At 43.6% G+C, this 19,195-nt stretch overlaps 1 protein-coding gene across 2 annotated transcripts in view; it reads left to right on the plus strand.

Annotated features, from left to right (window-relative positions):
* The window catches only part of LOC109896350 (NHS-like protein 2), a 144,337-nt gene that overhangs the window by 73,769 nt on the left and 51,373 nt on the right, over positions 1–19,195 (plus strand). The window contains exon 1 of one of the 2 annotated variants that reach the window (XM_031832079.1): positions 7,655–7,822. The exons of the other annotated variant lie outside the window; for it this stretch is intronic. Within the exon in view, the coding sequence (XP_031687939.1) occupies positions 7,789–7,822 (34 nt within the window). The 5' untranslated portion in view covers positions 7,655–7,788. Of the gene's footprint in view, positions 1–7,654; positions 7,823–19,195 lie in introns of those variants that run through there. 2 annotated transcript variants of the gene reach the window in all.

The following is a 19,195-nucleotide window of genomic DNA, read 5'->3' on the forward strand; positions in this document are numbered from 1 at the left end:
CTTTTGAACAGTGGTGTATGTGCTATGGCTTTACATCCCCTGCTATATTGTGGATAGAGAGTTACCTGTTTAACAGAACACAGAGGGTGTTCTTTAATGGAATCCTCTCAAACATAATCCAAGTAGAGTCAGGCATTCCCCAGGGCAGCTGTCTCGGTCCCTTACTTTTTAAAATCTTTACTAATGGCCACTGGCTCTCAGTGTCTTTGTATGCTGATGACTCAACACTATACACGTCAGCTACAACAGAAAGTGAAATCACTGGAACACTTAACAAAGAGCTGCAGTCAATTTCAGAATGGGTGGCAAGAAATAAGTTATTCCTAAATATTTCAAAAACGAAAAGTATTGATTTTGGACAAATCATTCACTAAATCCTTAACCTCAACTAAGTCTTGTATTGAATAATGTGGAAATTGAGTAAGTTGAGGAGTCTAAACTGCTTGGAGTAACCCTGGATTGTAAACTGTCATGGTCAAAGCATATTGATGCAACAGTAGCTAAAATGGGGAGAGGTCTGTCCATAATAAAGCACTGCTCTGCCTTCTTAACAACGTTATCAACAAGGCAGGTCCTACAGGCTCTAGTTTTGTCACACCTGGACTACTGTCCAGTTGTGTGGTCAGGTGCCAGCAAGAGGGACTATTGAAAATTACAATTGACATTGAGACATTGACTTTATCCCTTCTTGTATTGACATGTTGAATCCCCCGAGCTGTCTGTTTAAATTACTAGTACACAGATCAGACACCCATGCATACCTCACAAGACATGCCACCAGAGTTCTCTTCACAGAGCCCAAGTCCAGAACAGACTATGGGAGGCACACAGTACTACTTAGATCCATGACTACATGATACTCTATTCCACATCAAGTAACTCATGCAAAGCAGTAAAAACGGATTTTTAAAAAACTGATGAAAATACACCTTATGGAACAGCGGGGACTGTGAAAAGACACACACCCAGGTACAGACACGCGCATACACACATGATTGTAATGGATTTCTTCATCTGAACGAGAGGCGGACCAAAGCGCAGCGTGGTTGTTTTGATTAAACTAACAAAAACAAGAAATGTGAAAACTCAAAACAGCCCTATCTGGTGCAAAACACAGAGACAGGAACAATCACCCACAAACACACAGTGAAACCCAGGCTACCTAAGTATGATTCTCAATCAGAGACAACTAATGACACCTGCCTCTGATTGAGAACCATACTAGGCCGAAACATAGAAATACCCAAATCATAGAAAAAAAAACATAGACTGCCCACCCAACTCACGCCCTGACCATACTAAATAAATACAAAACAAAGGAAATAAAGGTCAGAACGTGACAATGATAACATACAGTACACACGATACACACACGTACGCATGGATTGTGTGTTGTAGAGTAGTGGCCTGAGGGCCCACACTTAATGTGTTGTGAAATCTGTTGTGAAATGTATTGTAATGTTTTACAAATTGTATATAACTGCCTTTATTTTGCTGGACCCCAGGAAGAGTAGCTGCTGCATTAGGATCCATAATAAATACAAATCTAAGTAGTAGGAGACTCGTTTTAACAAGACTGAACATGACTGAAAAGCCATATGGTATGAAAGCCCAAATAAAACAACATGGCAAATACTATTGTTTCATTGCACTTTTCATTGGCGGTCCCTCTGGTTGTGGCAGGAGGACGCATATTTGGTTGCCAAAACTGTCTTCTTATCTTCAGCTGTTGCTTATGTACATGCACACACATACTCTTTCTCTCTCGCTCTCTCTCGCTCTCTCTCCATCATTCTCCCTGCATCTCTCTCTCATATTTGGCTGCCAAAACTGCCTTATCTTCAGCTGTTGCTTATTTACATTCATATATATTCTCTCTCTCTCTCTCTCTCTCTCTCTCTCTCTCTCTCTCTCTCTCTCTCTCTCTCGCTCTCTCTCTCTCTCAATTCAATTCAATTTGCTTTATTGGCATGATGTAACAATGTACATATTGCCAAAGCTTACTTTGGATATTTACAATATTAAAATAAAATAAACAGAATTGTCAACGGGACAACAATAACCAAGGGTCAAAATAACCATACATTGAACAATAAGCATAGAGGACATGTGCAGGTTGGTTGGTCTGTCAGACCCTGTCCCTCATCTTATGGCAGGCAGCAATGTAGTGCGCTGCCAACCCACAGCTCTCTGCGTCCTCGCCCAACAGGACGGGTAGCCTATCCTCATCAGAGAGGTCCATGAAACCTTGAATAAGGGTTTCAAATTTGGGGAAATGACACTCTCTAATTTTTTTAAATATTTTTGACATTTAGTCAGGAAATGCAGCTCTGTCTCAAGTTCTGCTGTTGTGCAGTGGTTGCACAGCCGTTCTTCTACAGGGAGCCAGGTTCTTCTGTGTCTACCCTTCTCAATGGCAAGGCTGTGCTCACTGAGCCTGTACTTTGTAAAGGTTTTGATCAGTAACCATGGTCAAATAGTTAGCCATGGTGTACTGTCAATTTAGGGCCAGATAGCACTGCATTTTGCTTTGTGCTTATGCTGGTTTCCCAATAAGCAATGTAATTTTAGTTTTGACTGTGTTGTAATTTGTTTTATTCTGATTGATTGGATGTTCTGGTCCTGAGGCCTCAGTGTGTTAGTAGAACAGGTTTGAACTCAGTCCCAGGACCAGCTGGATGAGTCCCAGGACCACCCATTCTTCATAAGTCCCGAGATCGGTGTGGAAGAACTTGACTGGCCTGCACAGAGCCCTGACCTCAACCCCATCGAACACCTTTGGGATGAATTAGAGCACCGACTGCCAGCCAGGTCTAATCACCCAACATCAGTGCCCGACCTCACTAATGCTCTTGTGGCTGAATGGAAGCAAGTCCCTAACATCTAGTGGAACTACTTCCCGGAAGAGTGGAGGCTTTTATATTAGCAAAGGGGGACCAACTCCATATTAATACCCATGATTTTGGAATGAAATGTTCGACGAGCAGGTGTCCACATACTTTTGGCCATGTAGTGTGTTATATATATATGTATATAATTGAAGTCGGAAGTTTACATACACATAGGTTGGCGTCATTAAAACTAGTTTTTCAACCACTCCACACAAAACTATAGTTTTGGCATGTCGGTTATAACGGACATCTACTTTCTGCATGACACAAGTCATTTTTCCAACAATTGTTTACAGACAGATATTTCCCTTATAATTCACTGTATCACAATTCAAGTGGGTCAGAAGTTTACGTACACAAAGTTGACTGTGCCTTTAAACAGCTTGGAAAATTCCAGAAAATTATGTCATGGCTTTAGAAGCTTCTGATAGGCTAATTGACATCATTTGAGTCAATTGGAGGTGTACCTGTGGATGTATTTCAAGGCCTACCTTCAAACTAAGTGCCTCTTTGCTTGACATCATGGGAAAATCAAAAGAAATCAGCCAAGACTTCAGATTAAAAAATTGTCTGGTTTATCCTTGGGAGAAATTTCCAAATGCCTGAAGGTACCACGTTCATCTGTACAAACAATAATACGCAGGTATTAACACCATGGGACCACGCAGCCGTCATACCGCTCAGGAAAGAGATGCGTTCTGTCTCATAGAGATGAACGTACTTTGGTGCGAAAAGTGCAAATCAATCCCAGAACAATAGCAAAGGACCTTGTGAAGATGTTGGAGGAAACAGGTTCAAAGTATCTATATCCACAGTAAAATGAGTTCTATATCGACATAACCTGAAAGGCCGCTCATGAATGAAGAGGCCGCTGCTCCAAAACCACCATAAAAAACCCAGACTACGGTTTTCAACTGCACATGGGGACTGACAAAGATCGTACTTTTTAGAGAAATGTCCTCTGGTCTGATGAAACAAAAATAGAACTGTTTGGCCATAATGACCATCGTTATGTTTGGAGGAAAAAGGGGGATGCTTGCAAGCTGAAGAACACCATCCCAACCGTGAAGCACGGGGGTGGTAGCATCATGTTGTGGGGGTGCTTTGCTGCAGGAGGGACTGTTGCACTTCACAAAATAGATGGCATCATGAGGGTGGAAAATTATGTGGATGGAAAATTAAGTGTATATATTGAAGCAACATCTCAAGACATCAGTCAGGAAGTTAAAGCTTGGTCGCAAATGGGTCTTCCAAATGGACAATGACTCCAAGCATCCTTTTAAAGTTGTGGCAAAATAGCTTAGGGAAAACAAAGTCAAGGTATTGGAGTGGCCATCACAAAGCCCTGACCTCAATCCCATTGAAAATTTGTGGGCAGAACTGAAAAAGCGTTGCGAGCAAGGAGGCCTACAAACCTGACTCAGTTACACCAGCTCTGTCAGGAGAAATGGGCCCCAAATGTTTGACCCAAGTTAAACAATTTAAAGGCAATGGTACCAAATACTAATTGATTGTATGTTAACTTCAGACTCACTGGGAATGTAATGAAAGAAATAAAAGCTGAAATAAATCATTCTCTCTGGTATTATTCTGACATTTCTCATTCTTAAAATAAAGTGGTGATCCTAACTGACCTAAAACAGGGAATTTCTACTTGGATTAAATGTCAGGAATTGTGAAAAACGGAGTTGAAATGTATTTGTCTAAGGTGTATTTAAACTTCCGACTTCAACTGTATATATAGGGTTGGGGTGTAAACTGATTTCATGTGGTCAGTTACATGTAGTCTGATTACAAAAACTGTACCTGTAATCAGATTACAGCTACTTTAAAAAAACTTGTGATGATTACTTCTTGGATTACTTTTAAATTTAGAAAGGATGTTTGCGAGAAAAAAAAATATTATGACATCTTTTGGTTTTCCAAATGACATTCAATTCAGCATTGAAAAAAGGCGCAATTTGTTCCTCCTGAGCGAGTCTGATCACAAGTCAGAAACTTGGGTAATCTAGAAATTGCATTACTGATAACAATTGTGGATAGGTAACTGTAACTACCCAACCCTATTATATAGATGGCTGACTAGGTTATGCAGTCTCTCTGTGATTCCATCTCTCTCTGCTGCTATACAATGGTTTTCCAGAAGATGATGATGATGATGGTTCACCAACTACTTTGCAGACAGAGTTCAGTGTGTCAAATCGGGGGGCATGTTGTCCGGTCCTCTGGCAGTCTTTATGGGGGTGCCACAGGGTTCAATTCTCGGGCCGACTATTTTCTCTGTATATATCAATGATATTGCTCTTGCTGCGGGCGATTCCCTGATCCACCTCTACGCAGACGACACCATTCTGTATACTTCTGGCCCTTCCTTGGACACTGTGCTATCTAACCTCCAAACGAGCTTCAATGCCATACAACACTCCTTCTGTGGCCTCCAACTGCTCTTAAATGCTAGTAAAACCAAATGCTTTTCAACCGTTCGCTGCCTGCACCCGCACGCCCGACTAGCATCACCACCCTGGATGGTTCCGACCTAGAATATGTGGACATCTATAAGTACCTAGGTGTCTGGCTAGACTGTAAACTCTCCTTCCAGACTCATATCAAACATCTCCAATCTAAAATCAAATCTAGAGTCGGCTTTCTATTTCGCAACAAAGCCTCCTTCACTCACACCGCCAAACTTACCCTAGTAAAACTGACTGAACTGATATCGTTCCCTACGATAAAGAGCCTATACTAGAGAAATTTGACATCTGAAATGAAATAAGTTTGCTAATAATGAATTTTAATGGGACAATTGATGGCTACAACCATCAAACTACAATAGTAGTTGTAGTTTAAAGGATCATTAAAATTAGGAACTTGTGGTTCTACTTTTTACAATATCACCCAGCTCTATGATTTCACCTTTATTTAACTAGGCAAGTCAGTTAAGAACAAATTCTTATTTTCAATGATGGCCTAAGAACAGTGGGTTAACTGCCTGTTCAGGGGCAGAACAACAGATTCGTACATTTGTCAGCTTGGGGATTTGAACTTGCAACCTTCCGTTTACTAGTCCAACACTCTAACCACTAGGCTACCCTACCTCCCTGAAAATCATTGAGAATGAGTGTGTGTGAGTGACTGAGCAGGCTTCTGTTGCTATGGCAACATTCAGGTGTTTAAAGCAGGTTGAATTCCGAATGGTACTCTGCTGGTGACTGGTTTGTGTGTGTGTGTGTGTACATTTTGTTCATTCATGTGTGTGTGTGTTCCTGTGCGTGAGTGAGAGTGATTGCGTGCACACATCTGTGTGTGTGAATGTGCGTGTGTGTGAACATGAAAACTATATGTATCTATATGAGAGAAAGTCTGTATGTGTATCCTTGGTCACCTGGTCTATGTGCTGCAGGCATAGAGGGTGTGTCATAGTGTTGTCCCACAAACATCGACGGCGGGAATGTAAATAGCAGGAATGTAAATCCACTGTCTACTGACTGTGTTAGGGAGTACATTTGACTGTGTGTGTGTGTGTGTGTGTGTGTATGTATATATGTTAGTGAGTTTGTCCCATGGTGCCAGTAAGTGAGTTGATTCTGTACAGATTCCACCCTGTATGTATACAATATGTGTGTATGCCATAGATCATACCGTTGTCGTGGCTGTAGCCTATCAAATCCTTTTATCTTGGCCCTTTTATCTTAGGGGTGAGGAAGGAAGAGGGAGAGAGGGTGAGGGGAGAGAGGGGGGAGAGAGGTGTCGTTCAGGGTGTTATGTGTTCTTAGAGAGACTGTTGTCGTCATGGCTGTCTGTCTCTCTCTCTCTCTCTCTCTCTCTCCCTCTCTCCCTCTCTCTCTCTCTCTCTCTCTCTCTCTCTCTCTCTCCCACTCTCTCTCTCTCCCACTCTCTCTCTCTCCCTCTCTCTCTCTCTCTCGACTGATGTACTTTACATGCCCTTGAAAGCGAGTACATTGGCAATACTTATATTTTCTATACTGGCTAAGTCTTAAGCCTCAATGTTTCTTCATATGGCACAAACACACACGTAGAGTCAGGAGAATAAGATTATCTGCTGATTACTCAGACATGCGCTTGGTGTTGCCTGTAGAAAGTGCTGATTGTAGACGCTTCAAAGAGGAATTTCACAATTAACTCACTCACTCACACAGAGTTAGCCTCTTTAGTTTGGTTGGTAAAGTTCACCCAACGCTCTCATCAGTGAACATGTTCTGTGTGTGTGTGTGTGTGTGTGTTTCTATGTGGGTACCGGCCCTGTGGTGTGGATGCACAGTAAATCCTGCAGACACACACCAAGTTATTCTCTGTTAGTTTGGTTGTTTATGCTTCTTGGCGTGTTCTTTTGGTTTTACAGCCATGGTCTGATTCTTGTTGTGGTCATGTTTTCCCAACATGTGTGTGTGTGTTGCGTGTGTGTGTGTGTTTTTATGTGGTGTGCTCATTCCTGCGGACACACACACCCAGGTTCCCTATTGGCCAGTTATCCGTCACCTCCAGTGTGCTCAGGAAATGGTTCAGGAAAGGGTTAGAGAGGAAGGGAAGGAAAAAGCAGCGCAGCGATGACAATGGCCACAGAGGGAGGGAAGGGGGAGGATGGGGGTAGGAGAGGGGGAGACAGGAGGGGAGGGTGTGAACAGAGCCGGCACCATTGACTTCCTCTCTTTCTCCCCTCGACATACTAGAGAAATCTCCCTCCTCTCTCTCTCTCTCTCTCTCTCTCTCTCTCTCTCTTTCTCTCTCTTTCTCATTCTTGCTGACACACTCCTAGCTTCAGTCAGCTAATGACTCACAAGACTTACCTCAGAGTCTGGAGCGTCTCTTTCTTTCTCTCCCTCTTCCCCTCTCGCTTCCCGTTCCCACTCCTACTGAGTGAGTAAGTGTGAAAGCAGACATGGAGAAGCTGGAAGTTTTACGGACCAGGTCAGGTAAGGCTGCCTGGGAATGCAGGGATTTCGGGAATCGGCGCTTGGAACAACCTAGCACGAGGAGTAGGGTATTTTTCATTATAAGAAAAGCTGAGGAATGCTAGCTTATTCGAAAGCAGCAGCGTGTGTGTGTGCGCGCGTCTGTCTCTCTCTGTGTGTGTGTGTGTGTCTGTGTGTGTGTGTGTGTTGGAAAGACCCAAAAAGCTGCAAGAAGTCATGTGTTTGCTGTTATGTTGGACCACTAAATGGCATGATACAGGAGCCTTCTGTCTTCTTATGTGGAAACTAGCACTTCACTTCTCATGCTAAGATGAGAAAAGCTGAAACGTTGGTTGTTGACTGTAAGCTTTCTTGTACACAGGAGAAACAGTGGCGTGTCGTGAGATCTCCTTTCTTGTACACTGGAGAAACAGTGACATGTCGTGAGATCTCCTTTCTTGTACACAGGAGAAACAGTGGCGTGTCGTGAGATCTCCTTTCTTGTACACAGGAGAAACAGTGGCGTGTCGTGAGATCTCCTTTCTTGTACACAGGAGAAACAGTGGCGTGTCGTGAGATCTCCTTTCTTGTACACAGGAGAAACAGTGGCGTGTCGTGAGATCTCCTTTCTTGTACACAGGAGAAACAGTGGCGTGTCGTGAGATCTCCTTTCTTGTACAAGTCATGCAAGGAAAAGGAGTCCGCGTCTCATTGATAAGGAAATGAGAGTTACGATGCCAAGATATGAAACACTGCTGGCTCTGGGAATGTGTGTTTGTACAGAGGAGTATCAGTGGGGTAAGGGCAATTCCACGGCGATGGATTTACAGCTTTGACTCAGTTTTTTCCCTTTGAAGTGTATGCCAAAGAAAAGCCGTTAATTTCAAAGTTGAACAATTTCCACTGTAAAATTTACAAAAACACATTTTGTGGGATAAACTGATGCAGATGCAAATTTTTTGGTAATGAAATTACGATAAAATCTCCCTCAGGATTTTATGCCACCATGTTTAATAAAACCGAAAAAGTTCAACATCTGCTCCGATGTCTGCAGAAGGAATTGGGTGTCAGCTATGACATGGCACCTTTGGTTATTGAACTACAATAAGTGAAGTGAATTAAAGCCCTGCATAGGCATACAATTTAAGGCCTATCCATGCCCGCGACATTAAGGCCCTACCATACCCAGGCCCGATTGCTTCTGCCAAATTTAAAGCGAAATCCGAAATAACCTCCTCAGTTAGTAAATCCATTAGCTGCTCCTCTCTGTCTGTCACTCACTCCCTGCGCGCAGGCAGCTCGATCTGCATGCACTCTGCTCATCTTAGTCGATGAGTATCCATAGCAACGGCTCGGGTTGGGCTCCTCTGCTCAATGACAAGACGTGAGAGAGCAGTGAGCTGTTTTTCGTCACACTAAACTCCGACAAAACATGATTATTTTCGTGAAATAATCTCTCCTGTTTTTATATTTGACGAGGATGAAGCACTTCTGTCACCATGTTATGATCTTAGTCAGATATGACTGTACTGTGCAGCAGAGCACGAGCAAATTGGGGATCAATTTAGTCATACCCAAGACCTACCGTAACCTAGTTATTGATGAAAAAAACCAGGGCCTACCCGGCCCTAACACAATGTATAATGTTGGGGCCCATCGGGTTGGAAAGCAGAGCTCTAAAGTGGATTTACACCCGGTAACGGAATTACGGTAACGGAATAACATCATGGGTCCCTGATCTGTACTACACAGAAATGCATAATTATAGATATGAATATCCTTCTCCTCATGTTTCACAAGTTTGGACATCACAACGCAGCTCAGCAAAGCACAGTACAGTGCAGTACAATACAATACAATACAGCACAGCAAAGCACAGTGAGGTACAATACAATACAATACAATACAACGCAGCTCAGCAAAGCACAGTACAGTACAATACAATACAATACAATACAACGCAGCTCAGCAAAGCACAGTACAGTGCAGTACAATACAATACAGCAGAACAGAGTAAGGTAGAGTTCAGTACAGTGGAGTCCAGCACAATACAGTAAAGTATAATTCAGTTCGGTACGATATACTGTACTCTACTATATTCTACTTTTCTTTACTTTGTTGTATTGTACTGTTCTCTACTGCGCTCTATTCACTGCACTGTACAGTGCTATTCAAACGGATGAAACATTCGTCTATGATAGGTTCAGATTTGGTCCGGTCTGTCTGTGGACGTTAACATTAAGTCGAGGGTGAACTGACCAAATTTCCACTACTTTTCAACGTCCGTGAACGTCCGGTGTCGGCCGGTGCTCGGCGGGTGAGGGGGCTGGTTACAGTAAATGGAAAGAGAGGGGGCTCATGGGTAGGTGTCAGTATGATCCAGGAGAGGTGACATTAACCGGAGAGTGAGAAAGGCAGAGAGAGCGAGAGAAAATAAAACAAACAGTTATGAGCTTCCAGTGGAAGGGAGGACAGTACCAGGCGACACAACTGTGTGATGTGACTGTTTTAACCAATTCAGCGGCAGTAATTCCATTACTGATTTTTGGTGACGGAATTACGAGTTTTATTCTTTGAATAATTCATCCCAAAAATATGATATCTGTACTATCGCTGTAACTAATTGATAGATCTACCATTACTTGTTACTTCTGTGAGCTTTCCTCATGAGGGAGAGAAATGCGAAAAAAAATATCTTAAAGAGATGTGGTTTTGCACAAGGCAATACTTAAACAATTTCTTCAAAAGTACATTAGTTGGCATGAACACGATAGTGTTTTTATGTAGATCTGTTTCCCAAATGTTTATCCGGAAAAGCCTTTACTTATTCCTAATTTTAAAGAAGGAAAAGGGTTGAAAAATGTATCCTATGTCTTAATTTCCCCCCAAATCTCTCTCTCTCTCTCCACATGCGCCAAAACACAACAGGGAAATGCTTACTTACAAGCCCTTAAACAACAATGCAGTCAAAAAATATATATAATTAAAGAGCAGCAGTAAAATAACAGTGTCGAGGCGATATACAAAAGTGACTCTACATAGATAATGAAAAGAGTAGCAGCAGGGAAAATAGGTGGTGGGGTTGGGGGACAATGCAAATAGTCTGGGTAGTCGTTTGATTACCTGAGGTAATTGAGGTAATATGTAGGTAAAGTTAAAGTGACTCTACATAGATAATGAACAGAGAGTAGCAGCAGCGTAAAATAGGTGGTGGGGTTGGGGGACGATGTAAATAGTCTGGGTAGCCATTTGATTAGCTGTTCAGGAGTCTTATGGCTTGGGGATAGAAGCTGTTACGAAGCCTTATGGACGTAGACTTTGCGTTCCGGTACTGCTTGCCGTGCGATAGCAGAGAAAACAGTCTATGACTAAAGTGGCTGGAGTCTTTGACAATTTTTAAGGCCTTCCTTTGACACTGCCTGGTATAGAGGTCCTGGATGGAAGGAAGCTTGGCCCCAAGCTTTATGTACTGGGCCGTATGCACTACCCTCTGTAGCGCCTTGCGGTTGGAGGCCGAGCAGTTGCCATACCAGGCAGTGATGCAACCAGTCAGGATTCTCTCAATGGTGCAGCTGTAAAACTCTTTGAGGATCTGAGGACCCATGCCAAATCTTTTCAGTCTCTTGAGGGGGAATAGGCTTTGTCGTGCCCTCGTCATGACTGTCTTGGTGTATTTGGACCATGATAGTTTGTTGGTGATGTGGACACCAAGGAACTTGAAGCTCTCAACCTGCTCCACTACGGCACCTTTGAGAATGGGGGGCGTGATCGGTCCTCCTTTTTCCTGTAGTCCACAATCATCTCCTTTGTCTTGATCACATTGAGGGAGAGGTTGTTGTCCTGGCACCACACTGCCAGTTCTCAGACCTCCTCCCTATAGGCTGTCTTGTTGTTGTCGGTGATCAGATCAGACACTGTTGTGTCGTCAGCAAACTTAATGATGGCGTTGGAGTCGTACCTGGCCGTGCATTCATAAGTGAACAGGGCGTACAGGAGGGGCTTGAGCACGCACCCCTGAGGGGCTCCCAGGGTCCTTAGCTTAGTGATGAGCTTTGAGGGCACTATGGTGTTGAACGCTGAGCTGTAATTAATGAACAGCATTCTCACGTAGGCGTTCCTTTTGTCCAGGTGGCAAAGGGCAGTGTGGAGTGCAATAGAGATCGCATCATCTGTGGATCTGTTGGGGTGGTATGCAAATTGGAGTGGGTCTAGAGTTTCTGGGATAATGGTGTTGATGTGAGCCATGACCAGCCTTTCAAAGCTCTTCATGGCTACAAACATGAGTGCTACGGGTCGGTAGTCATTTAGGCAGGTTACCTTAGTGTTCTTGGGCACAGGGACTATGGTGGTCTGCATGAAACATGTTGGTATTACAGACTCGGTCAGGGATAGTCACTCTGTTTTATTGTTGTTTAACCCTTCTGTAAGACCATGACAGTGTTGTACTTAATAAGGCCAGAGGGGTTGTGGTATATGGCCAATATTCATTACACTAATTAGTTTTTCTTAGGCGGGAAAGTTCGTATTGAATTTTTTTAAAGTTTGAAAGTTCTGGAGTGAGTAAACACTCTGCCATTCTGACAGATGGTCTTGTGATGTTTCTAGCATAAAGCTGTATCTCTATGTATCTCTATGGTTCCTACTGAGCTAGGCCCTGTTGCTACAGTATGAATGTCAAGTCCCCGTGCTGGATACCTCACAGTCACGTGTTACTGGTGTGTGTGTGTGTGTGTGTGAGAGTCCTACTGAAGGGCTTTCTGCGTGATGAGGGAATTACACACCATTTGAATGTAGTTAAGATCTTTCACCTTGACCCCTGAACTCTAGGAATCCTTACATACACGTGTTGAGGTGACCGAGTTTGACTGGGGTCACTGCCTCTGTGTGTTTTGAGAGAGGAAACACACACACACACACACACACACACACACACACACACACACACACACACACACACACACACACACACACACACACACACACACACACTGTTTAGGCCCTTGGACTTGTAACAGTATTCCACCATGAGATTCCAACAGTACATTAGAACATACCATTAGACCCCGGCCAGTCATTAAAATAACTCTAACTATACTATAGAACCGCATACCACAGGCTCAGCATTCACCATATCACACTTCACTGGAGACAATGTGTCAGGGGTAGGACTAATGTGGCTTTAACACACACACACACACTCATTCCATGTCTTTCTATCCTCTGGGTAATTATCTATAAAAATGAATGGGATAGAAATTAAAGCTCATAGAATTTTTATGCAAACGAGTTTCTAAATGCAGCCTCATCACGCTCCTTAGCCTGACAGATGTAATGACACTGAAGAAAGGATGGATGAGAGAGAGAGAGACAGAGTTAAAGAGCCAATAGTAGGGATAGAGGGAGAGATTATGGAGGGCGGAGGAGAGGAGGCTCGATGAGGGATAAAGCAGGGGGACAAGGAGAGGAGGGTGGAGAAGTGTGCTTAGGAGGAGAGGAGGTGTGTGTGTGTATTTCTGAATTGAGTTGGTGTGTAAATGATGGATCTGACCTCCATGTGACACTCTCCCAGTGGTATCCCTATGTTTTGGCTCTGTCAGTATGTGTGTGTGTCTGTGCTTGCGTGTGTGGTACCAGATCTTCTTTCTGTGGTCCCTCATGGCTGCCTCTGCCCCACCCTCTCTCGCTCTCCCACTCCTCCTTTTCTTTCTTTCTCCCTGTCTCTCTTCTCTCTCTCTCCACCCTTCCTCCCCTCTTTCGCTCCATCTACCCCATCTACTCTTTCCTCCAATCATTCAATATCTTCTCATTTCCTTTATTAACTGAATCTCTCCTCCCCTTTCCCTCCCCCATCCTTTCCCTCCCCCATCCTTTCCTCCCCCTCCTTCTCTCTTTCCATATAGCCCCTCCTGTAGTATTTCTGTATCTTTTTCTTTTTTACAATTCAATTTCGATCTTGTCTCATCGTTGCAATTCCCCAACGGGCTCGGGAGAGTCCTCGAAACATGACCCGCCAAACTGCACTTCTTATCACCCGCCCGCTTACCCCGTAAGCCAGCCGCACCAATGTTTCGAAGGAAACACCATTCAACTGACGACAAAGTCAGCCTGCAGGCGCCCGATCCGCCACAAGGTGTTGCTAGAGCACAATGAGCCACTTAAAGCCCCCCCCCCCCCGGCCAAACCCTCCCCTAACCCGGACGACGCTGGGCCAATTGTGAGCCGCCCTATGGGACTCCCGGTCATGGCCGGTGGTGACAGCCTGTAATCGAACCCGGGTCTGTAGTGATGCCTGTAGTACCTTAGACCGCTGTGCCATTCAGGAGTCAATTCTGTATCTTCTAATTTCCGTTATTAACTGTATTCTCTCTCTCCCTCCCTCCCCCCTCTCTTCTCTAATCATTTAGTATCTTATCATTTCCGTTATTAACTGTATTGTCTCCAGGCTGTTGTCTGTAGAGAACAGTTTATCCCATCATGTCCTGTGTCTGAGCTGCAGTTTATATTAGGTGGGTGTGAGTGTGTGTGTGTGTGTCTCAACCCTGGCCTCCCTTCGTGTAGTTCAAGTGTGTGTCTTATCTATTTGACTTGGGTGTGGATGAGGATACAGGACTGCTCTCACTTTTGTCTGCAGCTGGCTTGGAGCATAGATCTAGAATTTATAGAACAGTGATCAGTCCCAAGGTTATTCAGTTAAAACAGAATTTCAGAATGTCATTCAAATGTACGTTTTTCAACGTTTGCAATAGTTCTCCATATGATACCTAGCCAACAAGCACCTTTTTGTGATAGAAATTCCAGATGAAATAAAGGGTGGTGTGTGAGTTCCATATATTGTATATCTACGTCTGAGGTTTATTAGTCTTGTCTGGTCAGGAACTGGACAGGAAGTGGATGGAGAACTGCTTCCTGTCAACCTCCTGCCGATACAATGGGCTCTGGAAGTAATCTCTTTCCCTGTGTGTGTGTGTGTGTGTGCGTGTGTGTGTGTGAGAGAGAGAGATTGTCTGTACAGTATGTGTGTTTGATGTGACTATACCAAGTTGCTGGGTCCATTTAGACTTAACTTTTCAGCTTCAATGACAGAAAAGCTGCTCAGTTTAGTCTTATCATCTCCCCTAGGAATAGGGGAACAAATCTTCTCTTAACTTTGACTCTTCCACTCACAGCAAAATGGAGTCTTAAAAGAGTCTTAAGTAGTAGCTGTTCTTTAGCTCTGCGTGTGTGACTGGTCTCCCTGGGGCCACACTTGCAAACATTAGAAAAAGTTTAAGTTCAAGGTTAAGTTTTAGCATCAGCCTATTAAAATCGTCGACGTGGTATCTCGTGATAGGTTTATTACATTGTAGCTGGTCCCATCAGATAACCTGTCACACATTAGCCCTATGCTAACATCACCAGGTTCCAGTGATTATTTCCCGTAACCACCTCCTCATCAGCCTATTAAAGATCTTAAACTTGATGTGATAGAACACTTTTCCATGAGAGCGTTCTTAATAGAAGTCAAATGGCATGATCTGCTATTCAACGTTATTAAAACACGAAGGTCCCGGCCTCCCGGGTGGCGCAGTGGTCGGGAGTTGTAGCGATGAGACAAGATAGTAACTACTAACAATTGGATACCACAAAAGTGAGAAGAAAAAGGGGGAAAAATTAATAAAAAAAAACACAAAGGTTCATGGTATTTTTCGCCGTTTGCCGCAAGTTCTTATTCCCACGTGAGAAATTGTTATTTCCTTTGAAATGTAGAATTACATTTATTGTGATGGTGTGTTCTGAAGGGAATTGCAGCCAAAACCTTCTAAATGAAGATGACAAATATATTTCACGAGGAGCTTCTTGAAGTTGCTCTTGCAGACCTACACATAGGCTACTGCTACAGGAGTGGAACGTTAGGGATGCCGAAGCAACACTCAGAATGGTGCTCATTTAATCAAGTTTAGATCAAAGCAGAATCAATGTCTCGCAAGATCACTTAATGATGAATTAATATTCTACACTGATCAAAAAATATAAACGCAACATGTAAAGTGTTGGTCCCATGTTTCGTCAGCTGAAATAAAAAATCCTCAAAATAAGCACAAAAAGCTTATTTCTCTCAAATGTTGTGCACAAATTTGTTTACATCCCTGTTATTGAGGAGTATTTCTGTCTGTAATGAAGCCCTTTTGTGGAGTAAAAAAAAAAAATTATGTTTGGCTGGGCCTGGCTCGCCAGTGGGTTGACCTGGCTGCCAAATGGGTGGGCCTATGCCTTCCAAGGCCCACCCATGGCTGCGCCCCTGCACAGTCATCTGAAATCCATAGATTAGGGCCTAATGAATTTATTTCAATTGGCTGATTTCCTTATATGAACTCTAACTCAGTAAAATCTTTGAATTTGTTGCATGTTATGTTGCGTTTATATAATAGCATATTATAACATTACTGTTAGACCAAAAATCCCACTTAATGTCTTAGGTAGGCTACACTTACATGTACAGTACAAGGTTTTATAGACATTCTTATAATCATATACTTTGTCACATATGCCTTTGTTGATTCGAGCATCAAGGACTAGTAGTGAAATGTTTTTTTCCAGGGCCTACTACTCACCCCAAACAACCCCAAATAGGTACCCCAAAGTAACCCCAAACAGATATCCCAAACAACCCCAAATAGGTACCCCAAAGTAACCCCAAACAGATATCCCAAACAACCCCAAACGGGTGCCCCAAATGACCCTAAACTGGTACCCTAAACAACCCCAAACAGGTAGTGAGAAAGGGAAAGAGAGAAATAGATAGCGATAGAGGGAGATGGAGAAAGAGAACGGAATAGAGAGAGAGAGAGAGAGAGAGAGACAGAGTGAGCGAGAGAGGGGGAAGGAGAGAGCAAAAGATAAGGAGAGGTAGAAATGGAGATAGTCAGAGAAGTCATGTTGATGAAGACCATTATTAAAACTTTTAATGTTCTCACAGTCGTTGAAAGGTCAACGTGGTCAGTCTGTCATGACGTAAGCCTACAGGCATTGTGTTGTCAAAAGGAACTCGTTTTGTTTGACTACAGTTCTCTGCTCAGACTGTCAGCACCTTCTGCAGTAACTAGATATGACATTAATCTGACGTCGACTGCAAAACATTCTAATTGAAAATGCTCTTTAAGCACACATGGCATGTACATCACTTAAAGTGTTACTCTGTACGTAACACCACACCACACTGGGACTGCCTCCCAAATGGCACCCTGTTCCCTACAAAGTGTACTACTTTTGATCAGGGCCCAGAGGCAAAAGTGGTGCACTAGGCAGGGGAATAGGGTGCTATTTGGGGACTCGGTCTGTGATTTCCAGTTCTGACACGACACACTCCCTGTTGTTTCATGTCCCATCAGGAAGAACATCCTCAATGGGAGATGTTAATGCCTTAGAACTGTTGTCTTCTTGTTCCTGTGTGTGTGTGTGTGTGTGTGTGTTGTTATAATTCCTCTGCGTGTTGCCCTAGTCCCCAGCTGCGTTACTGTGATACATTTAGTAACTAACTCCTCTCTGACTCACATCGCAATGGCTACGTCCCAAATGGCACCCTTTTCATTGTACGGTACTTTAGACCAGGACCGATAGTGCACAAGAATAGGGTGCCATTTGGGTCACATGTATGGGACAAGAGAATGTCCTAGTAGATAAACATTTAGGATACAACTTTAGTCTGTCAGATCCCACTTTTTAATGAAAGACAGGCTTTATGAATCGCTCATACGTTCTCCGTAAGCTCTTCTTCTAGGTCTCTCACAAATGTGACACAAACCTTTTTGCCATTTGTTTATGCTTTTTGTAACATCAAATCCCGCAAAAGTATAATGCAAAGATGTCCTCAAAACATTTTTCTTAAACAGGCTTAAAATATTTCTTAGAATTTTGTGCTACTGTAATCCTTTACTGAGGAACAAATAAATGGATACACTACATTGACCAAAAGTATGTGGACACCTGCTCGTCGAACATCTCATTCCAAAAGCATGGGCATTAATATGGAGTTGGTCCCCCCTTTGCTGCTATAACAGCCTCCACTCTACTGGGAAGGCTTTGCACTAGATGTTGGAACATTGCTGCAGGGACTTGCTTCCATTCAGCCACAAGAGCATTAGTGAGGTCAGGCACTGATGTTGGGCGATTAGGCCTGGCTCACAGTCGACGTTCCAATTCATCCCAAAGGTGTTCGATGGGGTTGAGGTCAGGGCTCTGTGCAGGCCATTGAAGTTCTTCCACACCGGACTCGACAAACCATTTCTGTATGGACCTTCTTGTGCACGGGGGCATTGTCATGCTGAAACAGGAAAGGGCCTAACCCAAACTATAGCCACACAGTTGGAAGCACAAAATCATCTAGAATGTCATTGTGTGCTGTAGTGTTAAGATTTTCCTTCAGTGTGCTTGATTTTATACACATGTCTGCAACGGGTGTGGCTGAAATAGTCTAATCCACTAATTTGTATGGCTGTCCACATACATTTGTATATATAGTGTATCTACTGTTTATATGCCTTTGCTTTCAACATGCCAGCCAGGACACAAACTGTCTACTTTAAGTCTAGCCATCCTTTTGAACTCGGTTTAGACTCAGAATCTGTGTGTTGTACTGTAAGCTCAGTTGATTCGGCCAGAGGATGAAGGACTTCTGTGTGTGAGTGTGTGTGTGTCTTTGTGCCATCTGCGTGTATAGGTTTATGACAGTTGAATGTCAGAGGCTTAGGGGGACCCCTAGGGAGAGGGCGAGAGAGCAAGACTGGGGCGTGTGTGTGTGTGTGTGTGTGTGTGAGAGCTCAGGTAGGACGGGTGTGTGGTGACCTCCTTACGGAGGTCTTTGGGTTGTAGCGGGGGCAGAGTTGGAGGACAGACCAAGGGGACAGACCAAGGGGACGGGCGGGGACGACTGACCCTGGCGGACCTCTGAGATCACTTCCTGTCAATCTGTCTCACTGACTTCCTCTGGAAGGACACACACAGACACACACACAGAGTCCTCCACACACACACTCCTCATCATGACCTTGAACAAGGTTGCTCAGTCAGCTTGGACAGTATCTGCTGTGTGTGTGTGTGTGTGTGTGTGTGTGTGTGTGTGTGTGTGTGTATTCTCAGAGTGGTCTCCTCTCCGAGAGATCACTCCAGATTCAAGTAGAAATGTTACGTTTTTGCAGGTCCCCAGAACACCGGGGAGACTCCGTCAAAACTCTCCACTAGGGGCAAAAATAAGAAACTCAAAAAGAGTGGCCGGAGCTGGGATTTACCAGTATCGTGATACTCAGCAGTATCGTGATGCTCAGCAGTATCGTGATACTCAGCAGTATCGTGATGCTCAGCAGTATCGTGATACTCAGCAGTATCGTGATACTTAGCAGTATCGTGGCAAGGAAACAA

Source organism: Oncorhynchus kisutch, linkage group LG9 (genome assembly GCF_002021735.2).
Source record: "Oncorhynchus kisutch isolate 150728-3 linkage group LG9, Okis_V2, whole genome shotgun sequence".
NCBI classification, from domain to species: Eukaryota; Metazoa; Chordata; class Actinopteri; order Salmoniformes; family Salmonidae; genus Oncorhynchus; species Oncorhynchus kisutch.